Genomic DNA, 15594 nt, shown 5'->3' with positions numbered 1-15594 from the left:
TGCTTTTATACATAGAATTACAACAACGTACACAGTTTATTTACAGAAATATAATATTTTTAGCCATAAAATTGAAAAAAGAAAGAGAGAGAGAGAGAGAGAGAGAGAGATCAATTATTTTATTTATGATAATAATTTTTTTTCCATATAATACAGAACTCTTCAGTATCTCGTGAACTCTCGATCAATTCTGTTATCCAACGTACTAACTGAATTATCCGTTGTTAACCAATAAAATATTTGTTAAATATTCTGCTGGATGGCAGCACACGTCTGATTCGTGGCTCCAGTTCACGACCACGTGGTTATGTTTGGAGCCGCTGGAACAAGTGCGTCGAACAATACCACGTTTTTACTATTAGAAAAGGACTACAAGTAAGCGACTATACAAGAAGATTGTTTAAATAAATACAGGCGTGAGACGTGTGGCTCCATGCGAGAGCGATCCATTCGATTTCGACTTTTGTCCCATGTATGCCTTTGATTTTATAAGGGATTGGTTGGAGAACAAAGAGGAGGTTGGATGAATGAAAGACACGAATGGTAACTCATTTCGGGGATCTATATTTTAATAAAATAAAAAAATAGTCACTTGAATGGATTTTAATATATAATTAAAGCTAATAGAGAAGAAGTGTCTTAGTATCACAGGTTATACACATCAAATTGTTATTCTCATTGATACAGGGATCCTTGAAGATTATGGAATATACATTATACTCCTTTATTTATAATTATTCTATCAAGCTTGTATGAAACTGAGGTATACATGGGATCGGGCTAAAACCTGAGACTCGCCAACTAAAAGTCGACTGCTATCTCACGGAGCCACGGAGCATCATCTCTATCAAAATTGTTATCAATCTTAATATTCTGAGAATTACCTCGATGAAATCCCGAGTTGAATTTGTATCTCGTTGCAGTGCAACCGGAGACAGACGAGATAGACAATGCTGGCGCGGCATTGGTACGGAACGATAATCAGGATGACAGTGACTACGAAGAAAAAGAGTCAGACGGTTCAGAAATAGAGGGTGACATGGAGAGCGAGGCGTCATATGATGCTGGATCTACTTCGAATGCAGGCTGGGCTGATGTTATGCAAAAGATTCTAAAGACAAATAAACCAAAGAGAAAAAAGACGCTTGTACTGGCAAAGGCAAAGAAGTTGTGCGATGTAAAAGTAAAAGAGAGAAAAGAAGATATTTCTTTTGAGATTGATAGCGTTAAAGAAGAGATCAAAACAGAATCGGAAGAAGCTATTGATAAGACAAATATCGCAGCGAATACTGCATCGAGTAAATCGAGAAGGATAACGAAGAAGAATGGTATCAGATTAAAACCATCCATTACAGATCGGGAGCATGAAAGAATGCTGCAAAAGATAGCCACAAAGTAAGTTATTTATAAATCTTCTCTGTCTTTTGTTCGTTGATAAATTCTTCATACATGTATTTTGCAGAGGAGTCGTACAACTGTTTAATGCGGTAAGACAGCAGCAAATGGAGATTAAAAAGAAATTATCGCAGGCGGGACCGTTAGAAAGAAAACGCGAACAGGTATTCAAGAGCATTGACAAAAATTCCTTCCTTGATGTCCTTATGGGCGGCACTAAAAGCATACCCGTTGATAATGCAGTTAAATCTGAGAAGCCTGTTGGGCAGACAAACGATAAAGATAAAGTGAGTAAATCTTATTTACCATGTAAATTAGATTTGATATTAATATTTTTACATTAGTATGTAGAAAAGGAGTAGTAATACCATTTTTTATCCTTTTTTTAATAAGCATTAAATATTTTAATGCGTTTATCAAGGCCATATATAATTATATTTATTGATATTGGTACATTCTGTTTTACATTGCGATGTATAATTGTGTATAACAATAGAAATACGTTTGTTTTAAGGATCACAAAATGTGGAGTGTTCTTCGAGATGACTTTGTCATGGGCGCTAAGTTGAAAGACTGGGACAAGAAGAATATAGAAGAAGAAGATTCTTCAGCTCCTGAGGACATGGACAGCGACGTGGATTGAAAATAACATCTTTCTCCTGTGAATATTTTTTATATGACATTTTCTTTCTTTAGATAACTGTAGTTAGTCATAAAAATGTCGATATCGCTTGTGTACATAGTCAATTGCACTGATAGTTCTTGGAATAAGCATGTAAATATTGTGACTCGTGAATTAACTATGGATCCTCGAAACGGGTTATTATTCACTTCATATTCCTTTACTCATAGCCTTCAACTTTCCAATTAATCGTATAAAACCGAGACATACATGAGGTGAGAATCAGAATCCGCTGAATACAAGTCGACCGCTCTCACATCGAACGACGCGTTATCTTTAAATATTGTGAATTAAAAAAAATTGTCAATTTATTAATTTGTGCATTCGTATAATTGGCCTTCCGTGTTTTATTATCCGGTGTTCGTTATAATTAACAATATGTATGTACAATGAAACTCTAGATATGTTTCTCGTTATGAGAAGCATTTATTTATATTGATATCGTTTGTATTCGAAGGGAGATATTCCTTTTTCCATAGAATAACATTATATCTTACAGAGTAAATTGTTTCTTATTGTTTTATTATAATTAGATTCAAAACAAAGGAAGAAAAAGAGCTTGGTCGAAATGATCAGCTATTGTAAAACAAAAATTTTGTTGTCTATATTGTTCATTTAGCAATCTAAAAACTAGGAAGGCACACAGTATTATATATGCTTCATGCAAAATTTTTATTCTCTCAGTACCGCTCGGTCAGTGATTTGTCCTTATGATACACGGTAACAGTGATAACGTGTGTACAACGTTTTATAATTCTTTCTATAATTATCTTACACGTATATGTGTATGTAAGAAGTATATCTAAAGCCAACCGTCGTTATGTTACGTTCTCTTTCTGAAAAGTATGCTTGGTACAATTTGACGTTTTGATACTTTCCTGTATCTCTAATTACCCAATTTCAATACAGATCTTTCTTTGGTTCCTGAAACCTCCATTAATCATTTTCTTTTTAGTTACTATAGATTTATGTTCGTCTTATTACTTCTCGCAAATACTAAAATCATTCGATGTATCCAATGGATAGTACCATTCAAAAATAGTGAGGAAAGAGAGTGTATTTTATAAATAATATAAGAAGCATACTATTTTTTTAATGGTACAACTATTTAATGGTTATGGCATCTGCTTAGCTTACTTATAAAATATCGAGGGGGAGGAAATCGCTAATCATGATTAAATTGCTGTCGGTTATGCTCGTGAAACTTAAGTGCGCTTGTTAAAGCCTGGACGGACTGAACTAACTTTGCTATGATTCGTTTGTTAGATTTAAACACAATTTTTCGCGTACATAAACTTACATCGAAAATCGCTCAGCTTTCGCTAATTTCTTTTAATCGATGTTTTTCTTTTGATCAAGAAGGATTTCGATTACGTAACATAATTTATCGCATAATCGACAATTTGTATTAATTTGTAAGAGAATAAAAACTGTTTGGTATTTCCGTTTGATATTTTTCGTCCAGCATATCTCAAAAGAACTTATAATTATGTTTACGTTTTCTTTTTTTTCTTTCCAATCCTTTCTAGTCACCATACGTAAGAGCTATACTTTCAAGATTCCGTTGAAAAAATCGTTGTTCAATTTCATACTGTACGATCGTCTGTCAAAAATACTGCATGTGTGTGTATGTACCATGTGTATGTACGTGTATGTGTGACGAATTTTACTAGACTGTCACGTACAATTATATTGTCACATATATATATACATATACAATTATAACATCGTCTTATATTTTCTGCACAATGCAATATCTATGTCGTAACCATAACTTTTCGATTCAATTTCCATAATTTTTAATCCCGGATATCATATCAACTTGTTCATGTGTAAATATAATTGAAACAATAACTCATCACAGAAATTTGTCTTGCAATTTCTGCGCAACTTTCTTTGTCTGTCGTACGAAATATTATATAACGTTTAAGCAAATTCGCATGATATAAAGAGCAAAGAGAAACCAATTCTTTGCTACGGAATTAAAAGAAGAACGTTAACATTAATTACAAATTAGAATGCTGTGGCTTTCTCAACAAGTTCTTAATGAAGATGATGAAGATAAAAATTATTTATTATAAATATTTCTTTAAATTTAAACTATGTCTTATTTGAAAGAATCAACACTTTTTTCTTTTAAAGCACTTCGGATCTGACGATATCCTTTTTAGCAATCGCTCGAAAGAATGCGAACGCACAATTAAAAGTTCGGATTACACTCTGCTCTCGCGAATATCGGCGAGCGCGCCGAAATTACCAGCCTCCTCGTCGGGATATTGAACTCCCTCGGCTTCGTCGTCATTCCTGTCCTCATTCTCCAGTCGCCTGTTTCTCGCGAAGTATCTGGGATCGTCGTCACTGATGTTGCAATTGACCGCGTCTTGCAATTGAGGATGATCCAGATGTAGATTCCTGACGTTCTGATCCTCGCGGTACGTCCGAGAAGGTCGCTGATCTTCATCGGCACGTCTGTCTCGCGCTGCCTCGATCTCTTCCGGATCGGGCAACCTGACGAAAACCTGATGTTGATCTACGTCGCGATTCAACGAACTCCTGCGGCTGTCCTGGCTCAGCCTGGAAGCGCTGCGAGCGCGATTTCTCGTATTCATCAGCTCGTTGCCGGCGACCTGATAATTGTTGCGACTTGCGTGCCGATGATTCTCGTTCTCGTCGAGCGGAACGCGGAACGATATCTCATCGTGAGACGCGCGGAAGGTTTCGAGGTTCGCGTCGTTACTGGAGACCCGCGGCATTGTCTCCCGACTGAGACGATAGAGACTGAGCTCGTTGTCCACGTAAAAGTTGTCCAGCGGATTGCTGATAATGGACGGATTGCGCGAAACGTTCCGTCGGGGGTAGCTCTGCAGACTGGACAGACTTGTCACCGTAGCGTAAGGGTGATATCCGGGCATCGAGTTCAGCGGATTACCAATGATATGCGGACAACTGTCCAGACTCTGCATCTCGATCTCCTCCTTGCCGTCGTGGCAGTAGCCGTGCATATCGATGTCATGCGGTAGATTGGCGAATCTACGGATTGAGGTGAATTTAAGATAATCAGTTAATTCTCCAGTTTATATAAAAATGATGTACCTGTGCAAGAGAATGTCGGAATAAGAGGGAGGCATGTCGGTTTCCTCTTTGCCGTAAATACTCTCATAGGTAGGCGGTGGGAAACATCCGACGGAACCTAAGCTGTCCTTGCTAGGTGTTTCAGCGTCCATTTCGAGGATACTGCCTTGACTGCTTTGTAATTGGTGACGATTTACGCTTCGCGGATTCCTCTGAGCGCGCAACACGCTATCGCCAAGTTCCACCAGGTCTAAACCTGCCAAAAATTTTGTATTTATTTTATTTATCTTAAAGAATTTATCAAAATTTCGTAGCAAGGATACAAAATATATTTACTACATAACTCTCCGTAATTTTGCCAATCGTTTAAAAAACAATGTAGATCGTTTTTCTCCATTGCAAAGGATACAAAATATATTTACTACATAACTCTCCGTAATTTTGCCAATCGTTTAAAAAACAATGTAGATCGTTTTTCTCCATTGCAGATACATACTTTATAAAGAACTGCAAAAGTTTGCTTTTTCTTGTATATTTTGTACTCAACGTATCTGTTATATGCGTACTATCAAAAATTTCTTTATCATCTTTTATTCACAGATAAATTTGGCTCTTATTTTAATTTCTTTAATTTGGTTTCTTACTTAATCATCCATATTGTTTTCTAAATGACCGATTTTATTATTTCAATTCACTCTACTTATTGTTAGTAGTGACTGTTCTAATTCCAGAGGCACAAAATTCCAAATTATACCTGTGGGATCAGTTTGGAACTGAGTGAAAATCGTGCCGTCGACGACAAGCATTCTGCCATGCGGCAGGAGGATGATCGTCGGCGTCGCTACCATGGCTTGGTCACTACCGCCGAACCGTGGATCCGGATCGGGATCTTCCAAGCGACAGCAACAATGCCGTCTGCATAGGGATCGACAGAAGGGCGCACCCCAACAGCAATACGCAAAGATGAAGCACAGAACGGCGAGCATCACCATAAGGGCGGCCACTCCTTGACCCTGCTGGGTGGCCGCAAGGGTCGGCCCGTTGGAAACGGGAATGCCGACGCCGATGCCGAATCCAGCGTTGTTGCTCATTTCACCTGCAATTAAATAATTGCCCTTACATCGTAATATATACTTATTTATGAATATAGATATATAAAATTATGTCCTAACAGATCTAAAATTTCTTAAATTCTTTTTCAACAATCTTTAACAATCGGTTATTTCTTAACGAAAGATTGATTGGATATCTTCTCATTCTTTCTATTATTTTATATTTTTGATGAAAGAATTAAAATGAAAATACATTATTGCCTCTCAATTACGTATAATTACTATGTTTACGCGAGCGTTACTTCTGTAGTAACTTACGATAATTCCTCCGCGTAAACGGGACTTTCCTTCGCGTAAACGGAATTTTGTAGTAACGCTCGCGTAAACATAGCAAATGTTGAACAAATTAACACTTATTAAAAATTTATATAATTTTGTTGTAATTTTTTTGATAGACTATGAATTCTCTTAGTTCTTGAATCATTTAATTTAAATCTTTTTCTTTATCCGCATAATATAGATAGAAATAGAATTTTATTAATTATTAAAATAAAATTATTAAGAATGTTTCAGCTAAACTATATAATGTATTGTTCACCTATAATTACATATTAAAATTTGAAATTCGAGTTCCTGTTTGTTATATACCTTATGAATAACGATGAATATTACATAAACGTGGACAAAAACCGTTTTACATGCGTGAACTCTCTCTTATGCTAATAGGCCGAATTTCATACTTCTCCCCTTTGACGACGGTGAAAGTAAAGCTTTATGCGATCATCGTAATACATTACATAGACACCGAGAGAGTAGGGCAAGCATCGAACATAGTCGATCAATCTTTATGCGCGCTCGCGTGTTAAAGTTTTACAACAACACCTAATCTCCATGGCCGGCACTCTGTATGATTAAAGATAACGCTAAAAAAACACAGACAAAACTTGATAAGAAATTGACCATCTTATAGCTCGAGAAAGCAATGGTGTAGGCAACTTGTTATTATTAAACTATGATATGATGGCTACTACAATTAATCCATCAACTTCAAAATTTATAACGCGACCATTATTTTACATGTTTTCGTAGAAGTGATAAGAAATTGATAAAAAATATGTATATTATTAATTCAATATCTAATTAATATAACTATGTTTAATACTCTCAATATGTATAAAACGGAATAAACAACGTGCTTGTTAAAAATCTATGAGATTTGCTATATAAAATTCCTTTACACACACAAGCAATTTTTATATAAGTAAAATTAAACAGACGTTAAAGATAATTTACCTTGAGCGGTGATATTGTGGAGCCAAGCGATCCCCGTGGTGGCAGCTGACTCTGTGGCTCTGTGCGATCCGTAGACCATAAAAAATGATTGAAGCCTCGTTGAATTCGCCAGTCTGAGAGGAGACGACTATGTCTCCTCGAGAGAAACAACAGCGACGACACGATCACATTGACGACTCGCGGATTTCAGCACGTGGACGATGACCGGATGCGTTTCTGCCGCGATAAACGACGCATCTCTTGTGCGATGCACCGCCGACGCATCGAGCTTGCGTTCCTCGTTGTGATTCTCGTTGTATTTTCGGTGATCTCGCGTTCATTAAATCGCACAGACCACTTAGTTCTTTGGCATTGTTGCACTCCTTTCAAATTCTTTAATTACAAAATTAACATCCATATACGGATTTTTTATCCGTCGCAAAACAATAAGGAAGCGAGTGCAAAAATTCGCATTACTTTGGAAGCTGAAATTTAATTTAATTATTGACTTTAATTCTGAAATTCAAAATTTAATTCTTTTACTTTAATTAATTTCGTTAGATTGCAAAAGCAATCACGCGACTTTTGAAATTCGCATAATAGCACACTTATTTCGATTCACTTGTGTTGCATTAACAATACTGTCAGGATTTGCAGTTTTCCTGAGGACCTGTTCTCAATTAATCCGCGCTACAGCGTTCGATATAGCACAATTCAACGTGAGACAAGTTAAGTAGAAGCTGCCACACTACCATCGGCGAGACACTCTTGACCCATTTCCACAACGTCCCCACTTTGTGTGTATCAACCTGCTTCTGCGACGATATCTCTATTTCTCAATCGAGAGGAACGCCACTCGTCTCGACTTCTCTCTCGGCTCTCTTGCACCTCTCGTTAACCCTGCACTCGATATATCGCAACCCCTTCGAACGCTTCACCCCTCTCTCTTTCTCTCTTTGAGATTTATTTTGATTTATCCCTTCAGGGATCCCTTCTTAGGCATCCGCCCTATTTGTCGAGATTGTTAAAAGTCTTTCAAGTGAAAAATCGATACGATCGGTTCGGAGATTCTCCTCTCTCTTAAAAAAAAATCTCCGCATTTGTCACCTAAGTATAAAAAGGAATCTTGAAGACGTCTGTAAAAATTGAGAAGAAAAGCGACTAAGAATTTCTCGAAAAACGTAGAATCGATCGCGTCACGTTCCTTTTTCTCCTCGTTAACATCCTTTAAAATATCACAATGTGATTTATTATTCAAGTTTTTTACATGTAAGATAAATGTCGAAAATATTTCAAAAACTGAGAGAAAGACTCGTTCCAAACTTATAAAATAATGAATGAAGAATTTGCCTCACACATTTCTCACTTCTCGGAAAAGACTTGTTCAAAAACAGATACGTGCACCCAATCCGAAGCGATTAATCGATAAAGCTTTATTATGATCGCTACGAGAATCTATTTCTCACTTTCTATCTCTGTAACGCGATTGCCGATGCTTCTTCCCTTTGGGAAATTCGTTCCTCGTCCTTTGGGAAATTTCGTTGTATCCACTTTCGTTGCCCAGCCTCTTTACATCGAACCGTCTACATGCCTTTCATTCCTTGACGTCATCGACTGCGGAGTAACACACGCCATATTATTTACCGTTGATATTATTCACCGTCCTCAAAGGACTCTGCAGAACGTGATGCAGAGAAATTGCTTCCTCGACAAATGTCTTCTTGATCCAATTTTTTGCTGCATTAATTTCTCCGCTAATTATCCCGCGTTCTTTATATACTATATCATGATTAGAACGCGATAATTAATGTTATTACGTGTAAATGTAATTGTCACTATTAACAAATTATTAATTAACACATCACGCCTCTCACCGTGTTACATTTATATTTGTTTTAGAGCGGATTTAATTTTGAGATGTAATAAAGCTCTCTGAATGCCTGAAACAGTTTTCTATATCGCTTCACGATAAAAACCACCCTCCGACGACCTAAATGCTGTTTCAATGTACTCGATGTAATATACTCAACTGCATCCGCTCTGGAAAACTCTCATCCGTTTCCTTCGGTAGAATGCAAAATCCTATTTCGTTCTATTCGCGAAGAAATCCACTCGCGATGACCCAGATTCACCCCCTTGGCGACACGTTCGAGCTACATCCACCACATATAATCACTTTATTTGCATGCGTCCACGAGCATCCGCGCTCCCTTCTCTTCCTGAAATGTTATGGTTCACACGTTCACTCTGCAGAACTTCTCATCGCGAGTATCGATTCCACGTTTTATAATATGCTACCACCCCCTTTATGTTTATATGTGTAAATGTGTGTACGTACATACGTACGTGTATATATATATCGTGTCTTCTTTCTTTTTAAAGATTCCTACCCTACGGTGATATTCTTAGCTTCAAGGGACCCACCGATTCGTTCCCCTTTCACGCCCGTTCTCCACAGACCGCTCGTCGTTGTACATCGATCCCGACGTCAGGAGTACGTCGCGAGATGCGTTTTCGTGATTGACAACACGCGTGTTTTACCCTCTCGCGAGTCGATAGCACGACGAAACATGAACGTCGGTGTCACGACGCGACGTCGGTGGCGAGAACGACGCCAGCGGCCAGGCCAGTGGGGCTACCTACCACCCACCACCCCGCCAAGCCATTCGACGGGGTGCAGCAGTCCCGTCGCAGTTCGCCCCGTTCGTTTCACTGCGCACACGTCGCGCTGGTGGACTCGTCTCGGCGCGGATCCCACCTTCCTCACCCTCGTCGGTTTAGCTTGTCGGTGCTGGAAGGCAGGGAAGTCGAGGAGGTGCACGTTTTTTATTTCCATGTAGGGGATGTAACTGCGAATTGAAGATTTTGATATGAGCGATCTTGTCTTGGATAAGATCAGATGGTCCTCAAAATCGCGATCTATCAATTTTATCGATTAGAAACTCCAATAAAGTATTAACAAAGTATAATGTAATTATAAAGTTAAAAATAAAATCAATCGACTGAACTCAGTAATGTTTGTATATGTATACATATATATACGCCGCCGTGTAAAGCACGTGCCTACAAAGTTAACAATGTAACAATTAATTAAAATCAATATTCATACATATAAATACAAAGTACAAGTATCTATATAAAGTTAGCAATAATTTATCCCATCAAATTTAATTCATTTAAATTTCATTTTATTTATTTAAATGTTTACGAAATGATAAATTCTGTTCGATTTCTGCTGACCATCTGCTTATATCGGCTGCTTATTCTGCTAGCAAAACCGAGTTTAATACGAAAACAGGTGATACTGGATCTGTTGCAATATCTGAGCAAATTTGCTGTCAATCTGTTATATTACTATAAAAGCATTTACTTACCTGAGTATGTTTCTTTTCTTAATTGTGGGAAATTAATGTAATAAAATCCGATTGTTACATTCAAACGCAAATTGAAGTTGACGCCAATTTATATATATCTACCCATCCGCTCTGCAAAAAAATGAAACAATTTATATGTTAAACTGCTGGCATATTGCATTTCAATCGCCGAGTAACTGGCGGATATTAAATTTGGACATTTAAAACTCAAGAATTTTATTTGTCTAGTTTCGAGGGAAAATTTAAAAAACAATTCGCAAACATTTGTTCGCATAAAATGTATCATACGCGAATTCCGTGGATTCGAGAATCTAGTTAAAAATCTAGTTAAGGATTTAGTTAACGGAACGTCATGTTGCTTAGCACTAAAAAAATATGTATAATAATATGTAATAAGTTCAATAATAATGTAAAAGTCGAAAAAGAGATCGATCTGGGCGAAAGACTGCCTGTAATGAAAGCACGTAATAAACGCGAGTGGTCAACAATGGACTGGTTCGTTTCACGTAAAAAGCAGGTCAAGTGGATAGCATCGATTTTATTCAAATTCCCGGTTTTACTTAATGATGAAAGCTAAATTTAATAATAAAGGTATTTGCAAGAGAACAATGTCCAAACGGTTTTGGCAATATTATACGTAATTACGCTTAACGATGAACTCTCCGATCATTTTTGCTAGCAAATAAATCTTTAAATCTTAAATCTGTCGATAGGTCTTTTTAACTCTTAAATCTATAAGCTTGGCGCGATATTAACATTTTTTAACTCGTTAAAAAATAGTACCTTTTGTGTATTTAAAATAATTTTAAAATAATGTATCGCCTGCAGCTTGAAAAAAAATTAAATTTACGTAAGAGACAAAATGAATTAACGAGACGTGGGAAGATTTAAATATTTTGAAGGTCGGGGCCAATTCATCGAGTTTGTAAATTAACATTATTCATGACATGCACGTACCATATAATCATTTAACGACGACATAATGACAGCATTCATCTTGTCACACCGTGGGAGTCAGGGTCTTTCTTAAATTTATCTCCTTACATTTACTCCTTCAACATTTGATATGGCTATTGTTATAGTAATAAAACTCGATTTATTACCATTACATAACAACAGATATAAAAACAAATATAACATCTTGTGCACCTTGTTTTACAGCCTTGATTATAGTACGCCAACAATGATTTTAACATTATTATTTAACAATTTATTTCTCCGGCAAAATATCAAGGAGCCAATCTTTCCAACTTTTAATCTCCGCACGGGTCAACTCGTGCTCAGCATTTTGCAGCGGTATAAACTTCACGTTCACTCCAAGATCCTTCAGATTCTTAGCGCTCTCCTCACCCCATTCAATAGGAGCCAAAGCATCTACTGTACCATGGTACTGAACGAGTGGTACTTTACCATTTTCTGGATTCATTTTCAAATGCTGCAATTGTATTAATATTGAGTTTTAATTTTGTGGAAACCTTTTATAACTAAAATCAAGTACTTATATCAATGCTCTATAATTGTGAAATACTTCCTATTTTATTAAATATATTTACCTCATAGATTATAGATCCCTTGTTCAAAAAGGAAGACATAGCAAAACAGCCAGCAACGGCAGGTCGGAATCTGTATGCTAAATGTAACGCTAGACAGCCACCCATCGAAAATCCACCCAGAACAATTCTGCTAAATGGAATTCCGTCAGCTACTTCTTTGTCAATCAATTCTGACACGTTTTGACACATGGAATTGGTTGATTCTAGACATTCTGGCACTTGATTAGATATCGCTATACGGTCAAACCATACATTTTGCATCTATAACAAGGTTTTATTTATCAACTCAAGAAATTATAAAAGAAGATATAATTTAACTCTGGAACTTTGGCTAATGGATTGTCAAAACATACCTAAAAAATTTCTATAAGTATATATATATTTTTATATGTGTTTTATATCTGTATTAATAAATAATTTTGTCACAAGTGTTCCAGAGTTAATCATAATTGCATCATCCTACCATTCCGTTGATAGGTGTGTAAGGCTGGCTGGGCGCACTAGGATAAATTAACTTTATGTGTGGAAACTGCAGCTTTTCTCTGTTAACAATATCGACCCATTCTTTTAAATCCTCTGCTGTGCCACCTGCAAAAGTAAAGTAAACGTAAACACACATGAAATTAGCAATTACAGCAAAAGAATCTGCATTATTTTATTTTACACGTTTAAATTATTCTTTCGTTCATTACTACAATTAGAAAGATTATTATATTACACAAGTATAAGATTATTTGATACTTTACCGGAACCATGGAAGAAAAATACAGTAGCTGTATGTTTCCTCGTGGCTTGCACAACGTTCGCTTGTGAGATTCTCGCAATCGCTGCCATTCTTTTGAAGGAGCTGATTTATTGCTTATTGTTCGTATGCTTATTTTAGCATCAATCACGATCCCCAAAAGTACAGAAGTAAATTCTGTGTTAATCAATGCCTATAATGACAAATTAGTTTTGATTGCACTTTATGCATGTTTATCTCCCGTAAAGTTCACTCTACCGCCAGTGCATTTTCGAAATTGGTACTACGTAGCCACGTTCATTTTCCGACACTGCCGATAAAACATCATGCTACATCTGCAAACTGCACGGACGCGCAAATGATGTTTTATCGGTAGTGTCGGGAAGAGAAAAAGTGAGAGAGGGAGAGAGGGCTATTAGATATATTTAACATTAATATATATAATATAAATATATAAAATAAGTTAATATTTATCGATACATATAAGATATAAATATTAAACTGATCCTCAACCAATTACAATAAAAAATATTTATATCTTACATGTATCGATAAATATTAACTAATTGTCTAAAAGATGTCTAGACGTCTTATGTCCCGCTTTTGGACATGTGTACTGTCTGGGTTATTTCAAATAAAAGATATGTATCTCCTATCAATTTAAAAGTCCGAATACGAGACAATAGGCCTTCATGAAAAATTTTGTAAGCAAAACGAATAATATTTGGGGAACAAGCAACAGAGAATGTTTTATAATTTTTAACGGCAGTGTCGGAAAATGAACGTGCCAATTTCGAAAATGGATGTACTGGCGCTAGTGTACAGGGGCGCGACGTGATTGGTCGGCGCTTCGTTACTTCGAGCGTCGGACCACTTCGAGAGTCGCGAGATTCGATATTGCGATTCTCGAAACGTCGCTTTCCAGTCAGACCAGTCAGTAACGAACCCGCCGTGACGGCTGCTGATTCGGGTTCGGGTCGGTCCGTATTTTCGTAGTTGATGTGCTCCAAGGTGAGCCCGCGCGTGAGAGATTATCGCGAGTGTCGTACAGAGTGTCATATCTTGGTCGTGGTGTATCAAACACCGTATGTCGTCGCGAGTGTATGTCGATCCGTCGACGGAAGTCGACCGGCGATCCGGCCGGGACCGCTCTCGCGGGTGCTTCAGGTGGTTTTCTCGTCGAGGTGCATCCAGATCGCATAATTATCATCAGGTACGCCGTAGCCTCGTCGCGGGATGTGATACATCACGATATATTACGGTATAATACGATAATTTGCCAGCGAGTGACAGTTTCGTCAAGTGGACTCCGCGCGATCGTAGCATTACTCCGACGGACTTTCCGTAAACTCCATTGCGCGGACGAGTTTATCGAAATGTACGTGATACGTGTGACGATTGACAGTGATCGCGATCGTTGTCGTCAACAACAATCACCGTTTTGATACATGTTGTACTGATTAGATGCGATAGCGCGAGAGTTTCGTCAAGTGAAACGTACGCGCGACCGTAGCGTCACTCGGACGCTTGGCGCCAATGCTTGGCGCGATCGCTCGATTTGAAGTTTGCCGCGCACCAGCGACCTCTCGCCGGGCAATTCAAGAAGCACTTACCCGAAACGGCCAAGATGGATGGTAACAAGAGGACCGATGATAACAGGAGGTGTTATCCATCCGCGAAGTGTCGGGATAATCGCAAAATCAACTTAATTAACGGCGAGTCGTGCATTAACGCGTTCTTGCACGCCTCAAATTGGTGTAATTAACGTCCGTGTCGCAATTGCAAATATATTTTCTCCGCATCGCAGATATCGGCCGCGAGTATTCGCGCGTTCGTCGTTTCCGCGAGTGTTTTGTCGTTTCAGTGTCTCGATTTACGTGACGTTTCGCGATTTATAAGTGTTGTACTTTTCGTAAAATTAATTTATTTTCGCAATTACGTGAAGAGTCGAATCGGAGTCGACCGCCGATATCTAGCGAAGTCGCGTGAACGCTCGCGCGCCTGTCTTCTCGACGGTCGCGCGAGATTGCGCCACTATGTCCGTCGCGTCGCGACGCGGCCGCGGTGATACGCATACGGTTCCGTCGCGGTGTTGCTAAAATGGCCGCGACCGTATCCGCGAATTCGAGTGCAGTGTTGTGAGTGCGCGTGCATTTCGACGAGGGGACCATCGCCTGGCAAGGGCCTCGCCGACGCGGGGAGCTGTCCCGAGGCGCGGCCGACAATTCTGCGTCGCCGGTGAGTCATGACATTTCATACGGAACGAAATTGGGCGACGTGACGGCCGCGGTTACCCACGGCGCGAGCTTTATCGGGTGTCATCGCGATCCCTCCCCCGGTCGCCGTCGCGATGACACGCCGTCACGCCGCACGCGAATCGCCCCAACTTCGCCAGTCGTGAAAAATCTTCTCACGCGTGCGGCCATCGCCTTCCATCCGTGCGAACATCACG

At 38.5% G+C, this 15594-nt stretch overlaps 4 protein-coding genes across 13 annotated transcripts in view; 2 read left to right on the top strand and 2 right to left on the bottom strand.

The window, feature by feature from the left end:
- The first annotated feature begins 245 nt into the window (after positions 1–245).
- Positions 246–2211, top strand: LOC139821355 (RRP15-like protein). The gene is made up of 4 exons (XM_071792357.1): positions 246–375; positions 924–1395; positions 1463–1682; positions 1910–2211. Coding segments are annotated over exons 1-4 (822 nt in total). The 5' UTR covers positions 246–374; the 3' UTR covers positions 2039–2211.
- On the bottom strand, positions 1808–11944 carry LOC139821353 (uncharacterized). Of its 10 annotated transcripts, none has more exons than XM_071792348.1 (7): positions 11805–11944; positions 10848–10958; positions 8940–10322; positions 7495–8609; positions 5904–6245; positions 5171–5405; positions 1808–5107 (listed from the first exon to the last, which is right to left on the bottom strand). In XM_071792348.1, the coding sequence occupies exons 4-7, from the start codon at positions 7571–7573 to the stop codon at positions 4291–4293; spliced, it is 1473 nt and encodes a 490-aa protein (XP_071648449.1). In that variant the 5' UTR covers positions 7574–8609; positions 8940–10322; positions 10848–10958; positions 11805–11944; the 3' UTR covers positions 1808–4290. The 10 variants fall into 10 exon arrangements, with proteins under 10 accessions (XP_071648449.1, XP_071648453.1, XP_071648448.1 ...); XM_071792352.1 differs by having other exon boundaries at positions 7495–8580; XM_071792347.1 differs by having other exon boundaries at positions 7495–9252; positions 9348–10322.
- Positions 11921–13414, bottom strand: LOC139821356 (lysophospholipase-like protein 1). Its single transcript, XM_071792358.1, has 4 exons — positions 13147–13414; positions 12864–12988; positions 12401–12661; positions 11921–12282 (listed from the first exon to the last, which is right to left on the bottom strand). Exons 1-4 carry the CDS (start codon positions 13232–13234, stop codon positions 12058–12060), a joined length of 699 nt encoding a protein of 232 aa, XP_071648459.1. The 5' UTR covers positions 13235–13414; the 3' UTR covers positions 11921–12057.
- Positions 13415–15239: 1825 nt separating this feature from the next.
- Positions 15240–15594, top strand: part of Pdk1 (Phosphoinositide-dependent kinase 1) — a 289915-nt gene continuing 289560 nt past the window's right edge. Inside the window, exon 1 of the mRNA XM_071792447.1 lies at positions 15240–15380. The gene's annotated coding sequence lies outside the window, so the exon portion shown is untranslated. The remainder of the gene's footprint in view (positions 15381–15594) is intronic.

This window comes from Temnothorax longispinosus, chromosome 11 (genome assembly GCF_030848805.1).
Source record: "Temnothorax longispinosus isolate EJ_2023e chromosome 11, Tlon_JGU_v1, whole genome shotgun sequence".
Classification (NCBI taxonomy): domain Eukaryota; kingdom Metazoa; phylum Arthropoda; class Insecta; order Hymenoptera; family Formicidae; genus Temnothorax; species Temnothorax longispinosus.
This window is presented reverse-complemented; position numbering and strand designations above follow the sequence as displayed.